This window comes from Pithys albifrons, chromosome 11 (genome assembly GCF_047495875.1).
Source record: "Pithys albifrons albifrons isolate INPA30051 chromosome 11, PitAlb_v1, whole genome shotgun sequence".
NCBI lineage: Eukaryota > Metazoa > Chordata > Aves > Passeriformes > Thamnophilidae > Pithys > Pithys albifrons.
Genome location: NC_092468.1, coordinates 3,689,023 through 3,706,238, shown reverse-complemented (window position 1 = coordinate 3,706,238; position 17,216 = coordinate 3,689,023). Strand labels below are relative to the sequence as shown.

Sequence of the window (17,216 nt, the reverse complement as noted above, 5' to 3'; positions counted from 1 at the left end):
CGGGGCGCGGCTGTGCGCCTGCGCGCGAGGGGCGGTACCCAGCGGGCAGCCCCGCCCCCTGGGCTCTCCCGCCGCAGGTGATTGGCTGAGGGGCGGCCCCAGCGGCGCGCTGTGATTGGCTGCGTTGGCGGCGGGGGCGGGTTCCGGAAGCGGCGGCGGGAGGAGGAGCGCTATGGCGGCGGAGAGCGGAGCGGGGCTGCAGGAGATGATGGAGGGTGAGAGCCCGCCGGCGCTGCCGCGGGGACCGGAGCGCTGCGGCTGGTGCTGGGACACCGCCGCCCCCCGGGGAGCCTGCCGGCTGCGTCCAGGGGGACTTGCGGCCCCCCCCGAGGCCGGGCAGCCCCCCGGTGCCCACCCCCAAAGCCGCGGGCCGGGCCTGGCGGGCCCGTGTGTGGGACCGGGCACGGCGCGGTGCTGCCCCAGCCCACGGGGCTCCCCGCGCCGGAGCGGGAGGGAGCGGGGTGGTGGGGATGCCGTGACATAAAAAATAAAAGATAATAAGAAAGAAACCTTCTGAGTGGTGCCGGTTTTCCGTAGTCCCCCGATGAAACGAGAGTAAATACTGAGGGGGGCCGAGGAGGAGCGAGGAGCTTCAGGTCCCAGGCCCAGCGTGGCCACCGGAGCTGTGGCTCTGTAAATATGAAGGGATCTGTCAGGTTTTTCCGGGTAGGCGGTTGCTTTGATCTGCAGGGATTTTTTATTGATGCCTTCACTTATTCATGTCATTGGTACTATTGTACATGATACTGATTTTTTTTCTAAAAGCTTTTAAAATGTAATAATTCTAATTCCATCTCCGTAGTCTTTGGAATTGCACTTCATTGATCTAAGAAATTTCCTTTTTCCTCCAGTCTTCTTCCCAGATTGTTGGTTTTAGGAAGATGTGATGGGAGGAAAAAGTGCATCCAAAATCAAAGTAGAAACAAGGGGTAAGAGGCCTTTTATTTAAGACTAAACCTTTCATTTAGTTAACTTAGGATTTCTACTAACTGCATAGTGGTGTATGTGAACCCTGGTTGTTATCTCTGCTTGCTGCTCCTCCCCCTGTGCCCCCGTGCTGGGAGTGGCCTAATTGTGCTGCTCTGTGTCTTGTGCAGTTGATAAGAGGATCGAGTCGGAGGAGTCGGGAGACGAGGAGGGGAGGAAACAAGCCATTCGCCTGGTGACAGACCTGAGCCAGCAGAGCCTGAGGGATGAGCAGAATGGGGAGAACTCTGCAGGTACCTGTCAGCCTGGCCCCCAGCCTGTGGGCAGCAATCCCTGTGGGCAGCAATCCCTGTGGGCAGCAATCCCTGTGGGCAGCAATCCCTGTGGGCTGCAATCCCTGTGGGCAGCACCCCCTGTGCTCCTCATGCTTGGATCGATGGCAGTCCACCCTGGAGTGATACAGGGACCCCTCAAGAATCATAGAATGGATTGGGTTGAAAAAGACCTCTAAGACCATCAAGTCCAACCCTTGGTCCAACTCCAGTCCCTTTACCAGATCATGGCACTCAGTGCCACGGCCAAGCTCAGTTTCAAAACCTCCAGGGATGGGGAATCCACCCCCTCTCTGGGCAGCCCATTCCAATGCCTGAGCACTCTCTCTGCAAAGAATTTTTTTCTGATCTCCAACTTCAATTTCCCCTGGCAGAGCTTGAGCCCATCGTGCCCCCTTGTCCTATTGCTGAGTGCCTGGGAGAAGAGACCAACCCCCACCTGGCCAGAACTTCCCTTCAGGGAGTTCTAGACAGTGCTGAGGTCACCTCTGAGCCTCCTCTTCTCCAGGCTGAACACCCCCAGCTCCCTCAGCCTCTCCCCACAGCACTTGTGCTCCAGTTCCTTCTCCTCAGTTGGGTTGGAAGAGACCTGTGAGATCATCAAGTCCAACCCTTGATCCAACCCCACTGTGATCACCAGCCCATGGCATGGGAGTGCCCTGGGGTGGTGATCACAGTGGGGTTGGATCAAGACATGGTGGATTCTCTGCCCCTGGAGGTGTTTCAGAGGACACTCAGTGCCACATCCAGTCCCTTCTCCAGCCTCGTTGCTCTTCTCTGGCTCTGCTCCAGCCCCTCAATCTCTTGCCTCAACTGAGGGGCCCAGAACTGAACACAACACTCAAGGTGTGGCCTCCCCAAGGCAGAGTCCAGGGGAAGGGTCACTGCCCTGGGCCTGCTGGCCATGCTAGTTTGGATCCAGGCCAGGATCCCCTTGGCCTTCTTGGCCACCTGGGCACACTGGTGGCTCCTGTTGAGCTTCCTGTCCCTCAGTCCCCCCAGGTCCCTCTGCCTGGCTGCTCTCCAGCCACTCTGTGCCCAGCCTGGAGCGCTGCAGGGCTTGGGGTGGCCAAAGGGCAGGACCTGCACTTGGCCTTGTTGAATTTCATCCCATTGGAACCAGCCCATCTCTCCAGTCTGTCCAGATCCCTCTGCAGAGCCCTCCTGCCTTCCAGAAGGTCAACACTCCCTCCCAGCTTTGATTTTAGCTTGTGTCCAGTTCTCTTAACCATGCAGAGCTTTAGACAAAGGAATTTAACCCTGTAGCTGTAGGATGAACTTTAAGAAACAAACCAAAAACCCTGTTTGGATTAGAGGCTCAGCTGTAAGAAATAAATCAGAAAACCTGTCTGGATTAGAGGCCTGAAGCTGTAACATGATTTAGTTAAAAGGAAATTCAGAGCTGCAGAGGTAAGAGCAGCCCATTAGAGCTGTTAAGAGGCACCCAAAATGTCCTGCTTAACTTTGGGGAGGAGTTACCAGTTGTAACTTTAAAAGTCACTCAGAATATCCTGCTTGACTCTGGGGAGGGGCTTTCACCTGTAACTAAGTATGTAAACCTGGAAACACAAAAGTCTCATTGAACTTGTCTTTGGTGGGGTTACCCAGCACTGAATAAAAGGAAGGATTTTGGTCTATTGGATTTGATTGTTTCTTCATTCAAGACAATCTTCTTTGAACTCAAATAAATGGTAGTGTTATCATAGCCAGAATAAAGCTGCCTGCTTTTTATGGAAGCTCCATTATTACACCTTCCATTTTTCTCTTATTTATCCATCCAGGTTTCTCTTTCAAATATTTAATATCAGAATGCAAAATGTCTTTAATCATGCTTTTTTTTTTGCCTGCTTTTTTTTTGGTGCAAATGTAGTAAATTAATGTGGAAAGATGCTGGAAATGTTCATTAGAAATAATCCCAAGCAGCTTTTCATAATTCTGCCTTAGTTTATGTAGTATTTTACCTAAAGAGTTGCCAGGTTGCTTTGGAAGGCCATGAAGACTGTTCTTAGGTGAATTGAAGGAAACCATCAATTTTATTATTTTAATTTTAAAATTCTAAGATATCAAAATTAATTTTTGAATCCTCTGAGTCAAACTTTTGCTACTGTTCTTACTGTTTTTACAGGGTAGAAATGTTGTCAGACTTTCTTCCAAGCCTGTGCATGTTTGGTGGGTGGGTTTCCAGTGGGTTGCATGGAATTTGTCAGAGCAGATCCATTTTTGCAGACCCTGTGTGGTGATGTGATCCAGGCTTTTGGTGCTGGCTGACAATTAAAACAGCATTTTTGAGAGAGATGTCCATGTGATTATTGTTGGTCTGGTACTGGAAAGGAAATAAGGCAACAAATTTGAATTCCTTTTGACTGTACATCTGCTGTGATCCCTTCTCATCTTAAGCTTCCCACTGGCATTTGACCAAGTATTTTTCAAACAATATAAATCTCATAACTAAATAAATTAGGTCTAATTCATTGCTGATAATTAAAAAACCCTTTATGTGAATTAAGAAATGCACGTTGCAAACTGTGCTTCCCAAGCACTCTGTGATTGATACCAACATGCAGACAAGTCAGAGCTTGGAACCCTGAGGGTTTGCTCAGCTGGTGTGACTGAGCTGTGTGTTTAGGGTTATATTTTGCACTGTGTTCCCCTGGAAATTCCAGTGGAGAAAATACAGAAGTGAGATGCTTTTATTCCAGTGAAAGCAAGAAAAACATTCAAATTTAGTTGCTGAATTAAATTTGTGTGCTATTTAATGTCATGACTGTATTATTACTTTTTCCAGACTGTGAGGATTCAGAAAACTTCTGCTAGGGCAGAAACAAACCAGAGGAATTATTTTAGAACATTTTTTGAGATGGTTTTCACAGCCAGTTTCTCAGCTGAAAGGAAAATGAAGAATATTCTGAATTTTTTTTCATAGATCATAAGTAGAAAGAGCAGCTGAAATTTCAAATTCATCATTTAATTCTCTGAGGAATAGAACCTCTGGTTAAAAAGCTTATAACTGAGCTATTTATAATATTCTTCATGCAGTTAAAAGGTGTAGTTGGGCTTTTTGTTGCTTTAAATGCTTGTGGTACTGGGGACTTACATAACTCAATAATGACTGTTCCTCCTGTGGAATTTGGGTTTCCTGAGTGGTAGATTTTTTCCTAACTGCAGAGTCATGTGGGTTGCAGGCACAGGTTACACAAAAACTCACTTACAGAACTTCCCTGCCACAGTGATGGGGTTTTTCCCCCCTTGAGAAACGTGCTGTGGTGGGAATGTGGAATAAAGCAATTTGCAAGGGAAGTTGTAGTGCTGGCTGTAATGTGCCTGTGGAAGGGTCAGTTTAGAGTGGTTTGTGTCAGTCAGTGGTTTATATCAGTCAGTTCATAAATAAAATGACATGTAAGTGACTGTAAATTTGCTCCTCTTTGAGAGAAAATGTACTTTAATACTTTCAGTACTGACTGAACAGCTGATATCACACACAGATCTCACTGTGTGATCTCAGTGCTTTGTACACAGTACATAAACTTAGTTGAGAGCTGGCTTTGTTACAGAAGCACAGTGCCTGTGTGTCCAGTTTTAAATTGTTTTTATTTCAGTGAATTCACTGTATCCTCTGTGATTTGGGTTTGCAGGCCTGGCTGTGAGTGCTGTTTTCTGGACTGCCATGACTGGTCTCTCAAAGCCATTTGGTGAAACTAAGAGGAGTCACCCTTTGACAGGTCCCAGAACACAGTATTGAACACACTGCCTAAATCAAGTGTGTGTAAATGAAAATATCCAACCCTGCCAGCCAAACAGGTGCTTGATTGGCTTTACTGTTGGACAACCTTAAAGTCTCAATGGACTTGAGACTGAAAAAGCTCCTTCATCATAAGCACTCACTTACTGCTTGTACTACTCAATATAAGGGGCATACTTTGGATTTTTTCATGTGCTATCTCAAATAACTGTTGTTCCAAACTTGGGCTCTCTCCCTGTGGGCTGTAAATTCAGCAAGGGTGTTGTTTGGCTTGGAGCACTTTGTGCTGACAGCCTTTGCACCCCAGAATCAGGTCAGAGAGTTGCAGCCTTGATAGCAGCAGGGTGGGGTGTCCCATTCTCTTGCTGAACTGCATAACTCTTGATCTGGACTGAAAATAAAAGATGCAGGTGTTGCCCATGCCTAAATTGCTGATTGCTGGTTGATGTGTGTCAATTTTGGTGCCATTTCTACCCTGCTGTTCAATCTCCCCAAGCCCACCAGCTCATTTTGCATCCCCAAATTAAAGTTTATGTTCTCTGCTAAGTCGGGCTGTAACAAGAAAAATAAAAAAGGAAGAAAAATGAGGACTGTGAGTCAGTTCAGTGAGTTTCTTGAATGCCCAGGCAGGAGCAGCAGCCCAAATACAGGAAGGTCAGTGCTGATCTGTGACTGTCAAACACTTGTAGTTTGATGGCAGTGTTAAAACTTGTGATGGTTGTACTGACTGTCCATGCACTACTACTTAGAAGACCAAACATCAGCAGGAGAAACACCTGTTAAACACAGGAAAAATTGGCATTTGCAAGGGTGTTGTAACCATGCTGGGCTGTGAAAACAGTCACTACTGCTGGGTTAATGGAATTAATTTGCATACAGTGATGCAGGAGTTGGTGCAAAGCTTTTGGGATGTGGCTGTAATTAAAGTCACTTGTTTTTTTGCTAGGACATACAGAAGTTATGCACATGAAGTAAAAAAGCTTGCATGTTGTATGCCACTTTTGCAAAGCTGAATTAGGCTTTGGGTTTGTTGTTTTTTTTTTTCTTGAAATTGATGTAACCAGCACACTGTCTTCAATAAATGAGAATCAGCATGAATTATTCAGCATGAAATTCTCTGGTAAACTTCCTTCCCTCTTGTGCTGTGTGGTAGAAGCACAGCAAATGCTGGGCTGCCTTCCAGAGCTATAAAGGCATTTCCCAAGAAAATGCATTCAGTGTGATAAACAATGTCATCTGGCATAGTAGTGAGTTCAGCCAAACAAAGGGAAGGAGTTCCATCCAAAAATGTGCAAAACAGTGACACAAACTGGCAGTGCTAATACAAATCCTGGTGGGTGGGATTGTTGAGCTGCTTGGTCATTTGTGGTGCTCTCACTAGACAGTTTAGATTATTTTTGGCAGCGTTTCATTGTGCTGCCAGAGGAGCACAGACACTTTGGATGCTGTAACTGCAGAGAGAGGACAGCCCTAGGTGTAAAGGAAAGGCTTCCTGCCCAGCTCAGTCTTGAGCCAGCACTAGTCAGCACACACAGGCAGGGTGATCTTTGTGTCTTTTGCATCAAGGCATGAAATCCTGCTGTTAAGAAAGCTTTTTTTTTCCCATGCCTAGCTGTCACATTGAAATCCCAAGTAGGTGAAGTGTGGGTTTAATGAACAATGTCTGAACTGTGCATCTCATGTGTCTCTTTGCCTGAGAATCCTTTGCTCTCTTGGTCTCTCTGGGTGTTTGCTGGTTTTATCCTGCCTTAAGCTATAAGGTACAGAAGTTCATCATGTCTTTGCTTCTTGTGCAGGAGAAGCAGAGACACCAGTGGACATGGAGACCATCAGCCTGGACCCAGAAGCTGAGGTAAAGGCTTTTTTTTTGTCCTTTATATGGCAGGAAGCAAAGGTAGGCAAAGGCAAGTATGGAAACCTGGTTAAAAGATCTCATTCTTCTGAAGGTGCTGGCTGCCATGATCCTGCACAGAACTGTTTCAGAGCCTTTAGACTAGAAATAGAGGTGTTCTGTTCTTGATGAGTAGCTGAAACGTTTTCTTATGATTACAGGATTTTAAATTAAGCTCAAAAGCCCCGAAAGTGGGGCTGTGCTGCAAGAGGTGTTGATGGGCTGATGAGGATGAGCTTCTATGAGAATATCTCAGTGAGCTGTTTGCTTCTGTGAGCCCTGTGGTTTGGAATAGGCACAGTGACTTACCCAGCCTAATGCCTTGGCATCAGCAGCCTTATGAGCCTGTTGGCTGAGGAGTTCTTGAGCTTGGGTGGGGAAATACACTCTTTGACCTGCCAAACTGGAGCATCTGGGGCTGTACAGAGATGTGAAACATCAGCTGATGGCAGGGCAGAGTTAAAGTCCACAGAACCACTGGTGATTCACACTGTCAGTGGTTCCTTCTCATCTGAGGGACTGGCAAAGGGTTCCAGTTAAGCCCTAGAAAGGCAGGTAAGAGAACTTTATGCAGAACTTTATTCACACTGGACAGCAGAATTTGTGTGTCTTGATAAATTCTGAGGATTTCTGATTTTGGCAAAGCAAAGCTCAGACTCAGGAAAGGGCTGCTGCCCTTTTGCAGATGCAGAGTTTGTGCCTGACAGGCTTAGGACAGAGTTTCACCTGGGGTGGTAAAATCAAACCCAGGCCAAACCCAATCTGCAAAAGCTGCTTGAAGGGAAGTTTTAATGAGCTACACGTTTCATAAGATTAATTTTCCTTCGTTCCAAGTACCATGTTGGGTCTTGGAAGACCAGGTTTGTTTTGAAACAACTGCCAGATCCCTCCATTTCTCTTTCAGGACGTTGACTTGAATCACTTTCGAATTGGGAAGATTGAAGGATTTGAGGTGCTCAAGAAAGTGAAGGTAACAGTCCCAGGATACAGAGAATGCCTCCTGGAACTGGGAATTTTGTAAATCTAACCTATAAGAGGACAGATACAGAGTCTCTTTTTGGCTGAGATCTTAATGACTCACTTTAGCTGAAGGAGATTGTTTGCCTATTTGTCAAATAGTAATAAAAATCCTTGGATGTTGGAAGTTGTTTTTGGAAGTGGATGGGACAAAATGCATCAGGGCACATCCTAAGAGATTCATGCAGGACTTGTACAGCAGGCTGAGTATAGAATAATATGAATGGGAAAGAACCTCTGTAGGTCTCTAGTAAAGCCCTGCTCAAAGCAGGCACAGTTTGAATGTGTTGCTTAAGGCCTTCTTCAACCAAGCTCTTGAGTATTTCCAAGGATGGGGATTAACATACCCTACCTGGGCTGCCCAGGTCTGACCATTGTAGTTAAAAGATTTCTTTATGTAGAGTTGGAGTAAACAAAGAAAATATTGTATTAAAAAAAAAAAAAGAAATAAACAACCAGAAGAAACCCCCAACAAATCCACAGCAACCAAACAAATCCCCAGCAAAACCTAACCAGGAACCCCCACACACACCTTACTGTCTGTAAGCCAATGCTGCCCTTCATGTGCATTTTCCTGTTTCTTTTTAAACCTCCCCCCAACAATTAGACTCTGTGTCTGCGTCAGAACCTGATAAAGCACATTGAGAACCTGGAGCAGTTGCAGACCTTGCGGGAACTGGACCTCTATGACAATCAAATCCGGAAGATTGAGAACTTGGAGTCTCTGGTGGACCTTGAGTGAGTCCAGCAGGATCCCTGGGATTGGGTTGGGGGTGGTTTGTGACTGTGTCACTCATGCTGTACTTATTGCAGTGTGTATCACACAGCCCTTGTTTAGAATTCATTTGGGTGCTCTGTGAAGGATAATGTCTGTTCTCTATTGATGTTTAACCTGTGCAGTAAACCAGTGTCATTACCCTGAAGCTCCCCAGGGACAGGCAGCTGGAAGTGAAGGCTGTGTTGTGTAAGGCAGTGAGAGTGGCAGGTGGTTGCAGCTTCCACAGAGGGGTGGGAGTGCTCAGGCACCCCTTGCTCTTGGCAGTGAGAGCTCTGTGTAACAGGTTTGCATTCCTGCAAAAAACACAAGAGGTTTCAGCTAAGGTTATGATTTTTTGTTTTGGTTTGGTTGTTTTTTTTTTTTGAGGGTGTTAGGGAAGGAGTAAGTGCCCTTTCCAGTTTCTGGCAATTGTCTGGGATCACTCTGGAGACACTTTACAAAACTGTTCCCAGTGGGGCAAGGACTGGCCTACTTCTTGTGGCCACAACTGCTTCTTGCCTGTGGGAGGCCTTGACATGGTCCTGTCAGAGGCAGATCTTGTAGGCAAATACCTTTCACAAGGAAAGTGCAGATTGGCTTCTTCCCACAGTGGCTTCGTGGCTGGGTGAAATAATGGCTGTCTTCTGCATGAGGCAGATGATTTTTTTATTGCTGACACACTGCAGAAGTATTTTGGAAGTTGTATTTGTTGTATCTCCTGATGCAAAGAGATGGCACTGATGGCATTACCTTCAAAGCCCAGCAAAGGTGTGATCTCTGCAGGTAGTGAGGGTCCCCACTGATGTACAGGTGCCTCTTTCAGAGTCATCCATGCCTGATGGACTGATGAGATCTCTGGTTTGTTTTACCTCAGGATCCTGGACATCTCCTTTAATGTTCTGCGACACATTGAAGGACTAGATCGACTTACTCAACTTAAAAAGCTCTTCCTTGTCAACAACAAAATCAGCAAAATCGAGAATTTGAGCAACTTGCAGATGCTGCAGATGTTAGAGTTGGGATCAAATCGAATTCGGGTAGGCTTGGTCTACAAGATGTCAGCTGGAGAGTTTTGAGCTCTTTGATGTGGGATTAGCATGTTCTGAAAGTGCACTTTGCTGGCTTTGACTTGCAGTTTTGTTGGTTTTTATTGTTACAGTCACTCACTGTGCTTATTGCTGTGCATGCTGGATCCTTTCATTATGCATTAGTGCCTGGCTGCTAAACACTCTTTATGAATTTGCCTTTATTGAACTTGTGTATCTCCTGTGTGTTTCCATTTGCAAGTGGTAGTTTCCTCCTGCTAGAGAGCTAATTAATCAAAACTAGCAGTTGTTTGACCTTTTTAGAGACTGATGAAACCCATTGAATGCAAATTTGAGTTTGATTTTTGTGTGTAATTGACAGCCTAGTCTCTCTCAGGAAACAGATTTTCTTCAGGCTTTGCTCTGAAATGCCTCAACAACCTGGTGCTGTACTGCTGATTGCTTTGGGGTTTTATTGTGCAGTTTGTGACATTCTCAATTTAGGTGATTTAAAATCTGTGCCATGTATAGAGAAGCAGTTATGAGTAGTCTCTCCTGTCTCTGAGGTGATTCCCTGTATTTGCCCACTTTGTAGGAGAACTGCTCAGACAGGTGACCCAAAAGACTTGCAACATGCAAAGTAAACTTATTTTTTCGAAGTTTTTTCAGTGCCATACTCTAGAAAATACCATAACAGATGAGTGCATTTCAATCAATGTGGTCTAAGTTGGTGCTCCCCCTTTGCAGTCTCTCAGAAATTACTTGTGATGCTGAAAGAACAAAGCAGATCTGTTTGTCCTCTTTATTTCAGGGTTTGTGGAAGCACACTTTGTAGGACAGAAGGAAACTTGAGCTCCTTAAACAGCTTTTAGGGCAGAAATGTGTGCTGCTTTTTCAAGTGGAAGAATTTTGGTTTGCTCCTGAAGCTAAACTGGACTGATTTTTTTTTCCAGCAAAAGGAATTTCTGCTTTGGAAATGAAATTGTTTAGGAGAATAAATGTAGAGTGTGAGAACACCTGCCAGATCAGATGAGGGCTTAGGACCTTAGAGTTGCATAGGTTGGGAGAACAGGAGTTACAGAGAGAAGCACTTTGCTTTTTCAGAAGGAGAGCAGGCTAAGCACACTGATCCTTACATTTCAAAAGATGGGTTAAGCAAAACTGTTCTGTATTCCATTCCTAAGCATCATTATCTCCTGGGAAAGAAAGAGAAATCCAGCTACATTTCTGAGTTGATATTCAGGTGGTGCTTTGCCTATAATGTCAAGCCCAGGAATATCTTCTAAACAATTAGGTTAGATTTATTTTCTGTGTGTACTCTGAGTGTTGAGCCTGAGCATATTAACAGAACAATCAAAAAACCCTGAAATGGTCACTATATGGGTAACAGAAACTTCTTAAATTACTTTATTTTTAGCGGGTTTTTTTCTGTTTTATCTATTAATTCTATTTTGACTTCTTCACACAACAGTGCTCTCTGCTTCTAATGGCTGTACTGGAGTGACTGAGCTGTGCCTGGCCTTGGCCTGAAGAAACCTCATGTTATCTGAGGGCACCTTGAACTCTTGTGCTGGTTTCCAGTTGGTGGGGTGGCTTGGCTGTGTGCTTTACAGGTGGCCACAGCCTCAGCTCTGGGGGGTACAAGCCTGTGGACTGTCCAGGCAGTGGTTTTGGATCTGAGGTGCCTGATTGAGGTGCATTAAAGCTGCTGCAGTTGGGCTGCCACTGCTGCACACTCAGCCTCTTGGTGTGCACCTACCCTGGAGTCCCTCCTGACCTGCACTTGTTGCTTTGTTCCTTTTCAGTGAATGGGGGGAAGCAGAACTTTAAGCTTGAGCTGATGCATTTAATGCTTTTTTTCTTAAAGTTGGACTGAGGCAACTACAATGTAAGCACTTCTTTACTTGTTCCTCAAAGTCCATCTGTCCCATTCTTTTCCCTGTAGTGAGTCATCAATCAGTGTTCCCTCCTCAGGGCTGGGGTTGCTGCCAATGATCAACAGATCTATCATTTTTCTTGCAAGGTGGAAATCCATAGGGTAGAAGGAGGGTGAAACAAAATTTCAGCTGCTTAACTCCTTCTGTTCAGTCTTTTGGCAGTTGTGAGATAGAGGTTGAAAAGCTTCTTTCCTTTCCAGAGTGTATCTATAATTTCACAGAGTGTGTGTTTTTGCCCATCTTCCTCCTTTATGTTACACAATAATCCAAGTGGTGATAGGACTCACTGACCTGCCCCACCACCACTACTAACCTGACACTGCCAGGCAAGAAGAATGTCAAAAGCTGAGATGTCACAACCTGCCTGAGCACAGACACAGCTCTGGGTGGTGTCCATATTGTTCTTCTGTGACCTGAAGTCTGGTTTTAAAATTGTCTCTTTTAAGAGCATCTTGTTTTTTTAATTAAGGGACTCCCCTGGAAAAAAAAAAAGGAGTTTTCTTTCCTTTTGTTTGCAGGATTGTAATCCCAGCCTGTTCCCATTTTTTCACTCTTCTGTTCATCTTTCTCTCTTCTTTTATAAATAAATAATCTGACTCTCCTTAATGCCTCGCAGAGATCCTTATCTTCCCCTTCTGAAGGCTGAGCTCAGGAGTAAACTGGTACAGTGTGCATGTTCTTCCACCAGCATGTGTATTTAAAACAGGCACATCACTTCAGCTGCTGGGGGTGTGTTCTGCCAGCAGCCTGACTGTACAGCTGGGTGGTTAAACCCTTAACTCACACACCTGTGTGCAGTTAACCTTCCTCACAGCAGGTGAGCTGAACAACTTGCCCCTGTGCTATGCAGTCACTGGTTCTCAGGACTACGTTTGCAAATTGTGTGTTCTCCTCCCACATTCTCTTTCCACTCACTGGTGACAGACTTTTCTTGCTTCCCAAATGTTCTGCCCTGGATGCACCACACATGGGGATAAAATGGCAGCCACTTCTACCAAGTGGTGTTTGGCATCACAGCAATAACACGATTTCCTCTGGTCATTTTGCAGGCAATTGAAAACATTGACACCTTGGCTAATCTTGACAGTCTGTTCCTTGGAAAGAATAAAATCACCAAGCTGCAGAACTTGGATGCACTGACAAACCTGACTGTGCTCAGCATACAGGTATTGGTTGTGTTCTCAACAGCCTCAGGGGCACAAAACATTCTGTGATTTATAACAGCTCTTCTGAATCACAGAGTGGTTTGGCTTGGAAGGGACCTTAAAGACCATCTAGTTCCAACCCCCTGCCATGGGCAGGGACATCTCCCACTGTCCCAGGCTGCTCTGAGTCTGTCCAACCTGGACACTTCCAGGGTGGGACAGCCACAGCTTCTCTGCCCAGCCTGTGCCAGGGCCTCACCATCAGCAGGTCTGCAGTGTTGGAGTCAAACTCCTGTACTGGAAGAAGTGTGATATTCTCTGTGTTGTCTTTTCTCATCCTTTCATGCTACTTGAGGTTCACAGACATTGATAAAATGATAAAACAAATTGATTTTTTGGAAGAAAGAACAGGGTGAATGTTATCCCATATTTCCTTCCTGAAACTCTGTTTCCTAATGTGTTACATTAACATCAAATGCATTACACCAGGGAAGTCCTTACAGTGGCTCAGTGTCACTGCCTTCTTCCTGAGGAGGCAAAGAAGGGTGAACAAGCCTGTGCTAATTGAAATCTGTCCTTAACGAGCTTTTGGGAAGTTTCTTCCTTTTTATAAGGTGGAATAAGGGATACTCAGCTAATTGCTTTCACTGAGTCTCCTCATCAATATGACAATGCTGGTACATTCTAATATCTCTCACAGCTGTTGGCAAGAAGGACATGCTGACTAGGAGTGGTGGCACCTGTTTGCAGTTATTCTGTAGGACACAGAGAATTCCATACAGCAGAGTGGAGTGGGATTGAGGTGGGGTAACTTCTGCACTGACCATCCCATTAAAAACACCTACAAAATGAACTCTGTTGTTTGTAAAGACACCACGTGGAAGACTTTCAGGCTGCAGCTTTTGATGGGAAGATCAGAGGGTGATTCTTCTGAACTGGGACACTGTGACTCCCCTGGTGTTTCCTCATGGGTCGGTGTGCAGGGATCAGACAGCTGAGCTCACGAGCTGACTATTTGCCCTTCCCAGCCATCCTTCAGAAAAATGTTTTCTCCCCAGTGACTCCCATGGGGTTGGGTTTATCTGGAGTGGTCCTAACCAGGTGTTACCCTTGCAGAACAACCGTCTGACCAAGATTGAGGGGCTGCAGAGCCTGGTGAACTTGCGGGAGCTGTACCTGAGCCACAACGGCATCGAAGTCATCGAGGGGCTGGAGAACAATGTAAGCAGCTCCTGCTGATGCTGCAACACAATTGCTGCCCTCAGCTGCTCCTGTTAAGGACTTTTCTGGAAGGTTTTATTCAACTCTGGCCCTAAAATAATTGGGACAGGGAAGATGAAAGTATGATCTAATATTTTTTGTGTTTGTTTTGTCTAGAACAAACTAACAATGCTGGACATTGCATCCAACAGAATCAAGAAGATTGAGAATATCAGCCACCTAACAGAGCTGCAGGAGTTCTGGGTAAGCACAGGCTGTTCCCCAAAATGTCTGTACAGCAGTGAGGGAAACCCTTCTGATGGGCAGCATGTGGACATGTGTGTCTTGGAGTGAAGTCTTCTAGATCTGGTGATGAACTTTAAGATCTTGACAGTCTGCATGGATAGAGTGTGTGGTGGTTTTCCTCAAGAAAAGAGAGGAGCTTAAAACATTCTTTGCAGAGCTTTGCTGAGGGGAAAGAAGCCTCTGTCTGCCTAGGAGGTAGGCCCTGCCTTCCTGCTCAAGGTGCTGATGAAACAGACCCACGTGCCCTGTTTCTGCAGCTCCTCTTTGTTTAAGTGAGCGTGACAGAGTAATGGGGAAGCACAGTGCCTGTTCAGGGCAGAGTGGGTATGTTATGGCATTATAAATATGAAGAAAATTAAACCATCTTGTGGTTTACTTCCATTCCTATGAGGTAGATAACAGCTTAGGATTGCTTCTGTTTGTTTTTGGCATCCTGACTTGCTGAGCCCTTTGTCATTTCTAAGTCAGTTTGGGAAATTCACAGAGACACCTCTCCTGAAGCATTAGCACCTTGCCATGTCTGGGAGCTGTGCACAAATCTGCTCATGTGAAAAATGGGGGGAAAAGCAGCAAATGTTCATGACCTGGTGTGTGCTTTAGCTCTTGTAGAGTTTCTAAATTCAAGGCTGAGAGAAAGAGTTGTGCTGCATAATGTCTGTCATTTGGAGTTCAGTTGAGGCTGAGGGAAAAGGAATGGAAAGCAGCTTCAAATGAAGCCCAGCTAGAGCCTGTAGTCCAGGTCCCTTGGGTCATTCTCCTACTCTTGCACTGTGCTTTAGGATCCTGACAGCCAGTAATGTTCCCTGTCCATGCCTGTTCCGTAAGGAACTCTTTTTAAGTAACAGGAGCTGGGAAGCCTTTTTGACATGGCATTTTTTGGGCAGTAAGTGAGGCCGTGCAGTGTAGCTGGTGTGGAGCTTGTCCTAATCCTGTGCAATTTCCTCCAGTCTTGCTCTTTGCTCTTGCTCTGCTTATAGGAGGTGTCAGCATTGCATTGCTGGCTGCTCTTGTACTGGAAGGACAGAGCACATCCTAATCTCACTGGATTCCTTTGCAAAAACTCCACTGTGTTCAGAGTCCTTTGTCAGAACTGGCCAAGATCTGTTAGCTGAGCCTGGAAAATGCTGTCCTGGCTTTGTTCCACTTTAACACTGTGTTAAAAAAATTGATGAGTTTGGAAACAAGCAGGGCAGAATTTTCTTCAGGGTGAACAAGTGGTGTATCTCCCACTTTATATTTTCACTGGCTGCAAAGTTGAAGCCACATAAAAATGTCCTGTAATGCCTTAAGGAGTCAGAATTTAAAATCCTAGACAATGTGGGAGTCTCCCAGCAGTTTCCCAGTACCACATCCCCAGTGGAGGGACTGAGACTTGTCAAGGCTGAGTAACGTGGCTGAAGTAACATTGTGATGAGCTGTAGCAGAATGAGACAATCCACTGAGATTTGTGTACATTTTATTTGAAACTATTGATGCAGTTACTTCTCTGTACCCAGAAGCAAATGGTGATTGGACAGCACGTGGCCACATGGCAGCTTTGCTTCCTTGCTGGTCACTCATCCTTTTGTGTGGGAATCCCTTTGCTGTGCCAGCAGTGAGACAGGTGGAGAACCCAAATTAGAGAACCCAAACTGGAGAACCTGGCATTTTCTCTGGACTGCAGAAGCAGTTCTTGTGGGGAAGTGATGTAGAGGAGAGAGGAAAATGTTACTTTTCCTGCCAGTTTGGGACCTTTCTTAATGTTTCCTGGAAAGCTATGAAAGTAAAGATGTCACAGGGACGATAAATCTTGATATAAATATATCCAGCCCATAAAGGCACAGTGTATGGGGTGGGAGACAGTTTAGAGGCTGCCCTGGTGCCTTGCAGGGTCTTTCCCAGCAGAGTGTTTGGACTGGATGCACTGTCTGAAGGGTGGAGCATCTGAGCAGCAACCAGGATAGTGTGGGGGAGTAGAGAACAGTAGTGAGGCCTGGGGTGTGAGACAGGGAAGCCCATCTCAGAGTTTCCAGGGGGAGCAGGATCTTGTAGAAGGGTCTTCCTTTCTGCACGTGGAGCCTGTGCGGCGACGCTGCCCCTTGGGGGTGCCCATGGGTGTGAGTGTGCCTGTGTGTGCTCTGCAGATGAATGACAACCTTGTCGAGAGCTGGAGCGACCTGGATGAGCTGAAAGGAGCCAAGAACTTGGAGACTGTGTACCTGGAGCGAAACCCTTTGCAGAAGGACCCCCAGTACCGGCGCAAGATCATGCTGGCGCTCCCCACCGTGCGGCAGATCGACGCCACCTTCGTCCGGTTCTGAGCCTCCTGCTGCCCCCTCTCTCCTGCCCTCTCTGAGAAATGTCCCAGGGGGGTTTTTTATCCACTCACCACTTCCCAGGTCTTCAGTACACTGACACTCATGGGGCAAACAGTCAACTAAAAGCACTGAAACCAGATCTAGTGTACAATGCACTCATTGTTTTTGAAATGTTGTTGTTATTATTATTATTATTATTATTATTATTATTAAATCTTAACACAAGAGCCTTCAATGTGCCTGTGTTTGTTATTTCATGGTGGGGGGTATTGCCAGAAAGCATTTGCAAGAGACTGAAGCCCTGTGGAGCTGCCTGCTGTGGATGCTGTGACGCCTTCATGTTAAGAACGTCCTCACAAACACCATGTCCAGACCCAGGCTCAGCAGTGATCTGTGGAAATGTGGATAAAGATCTGCTGGAGATGCCCACCCAGGCTGGTTACCAGGTATGAGTCAGTGCTAAATATCTGCTGGTGGAACATGGGGCTGTGGCGGGGTAGCCTTTTTGTAGTAATTTTATTTTTTAAACAGCTACAAGCTCATGAGAGGGTCGGGGTCAAAGTGGTATTAATATATTAATGGGGAGCAAGGTGGGGGTTTGTTGGGACTTTGTTATAGACAGTGTTTGCCATCAGAAAATATG

At 45.8% G+C, this 17,216-nt stretch overlaps 1 protein-coding gene across 2 annotated transcripts; it reads left to right on the top strand.

Moving 5' to 3' along the window:
• Window positions 1-140: 140 nt before the first annotated feature.
• On the top strand, window positions 141-16,800 carry PPP1R7 (protein phosphatase 1 regulatory subunit 7). Of its 2 annotated transcripts, XM_071566654.1 has the most exons (11): window positions 141-215; window positions 852-929; window positions 1,098-1,220; window positions 6,795-6,850; window positions 7,794-7,859; window positions 8,514-8,644; window positions 9,538-9,700; window positions 12,675-12,791; window positions 13,887-13,991; window positions 14,148-14,234; window positions 16,400-16,800. In XM_071566654.1, exons 2-11 carry the CDS (start codon window positions 887-889, stop codon window positions 16,574-16,576), a joined length of 1,068 nt encoding a protein of 355 aa, XP_071422755.1. In that variant the 5' UTR covers window positions 141-215; window positions 852-886; the 3' UTR covers window positions 16,577-16,800. The 2 variants fall into 2 exon arrangements, with proteins under 2 accessions (XP_071422755.1, XP_071422756.1); XM_071566655.1 differs by lacking the exon at window positions 852-929 and having other exon boundaries at window positions 143-215.
• Window positions 16,801-17,216: the final 416 nt, after the last annotated feature.

Excerpts from the sequence above, each read along its gene's own strand:
- PPP1R7 (XM_071566654.1), top strand. The coding sequence starts at position 887 with ATGGGAGGAAAAAGTGCATCCAAAATCAAAGTAGAAACAAGGG. Across the intron at positions 1,221-6,794 it reads GAATGGGGAGAACTCTGCAG|GAGAAGCAGAGACACCAGTG; the intron begins GTACCTGTCAGC and ends CTTCTTGTGCAG. Across the intron at positions 6,851-7,793 it reads GCCTGGACCCAGAAGCTGAG|GACGTTGACTTGAATCACTT; the intron begins GTAAAGGCTTTT and ends TTTCTCTTTCAG.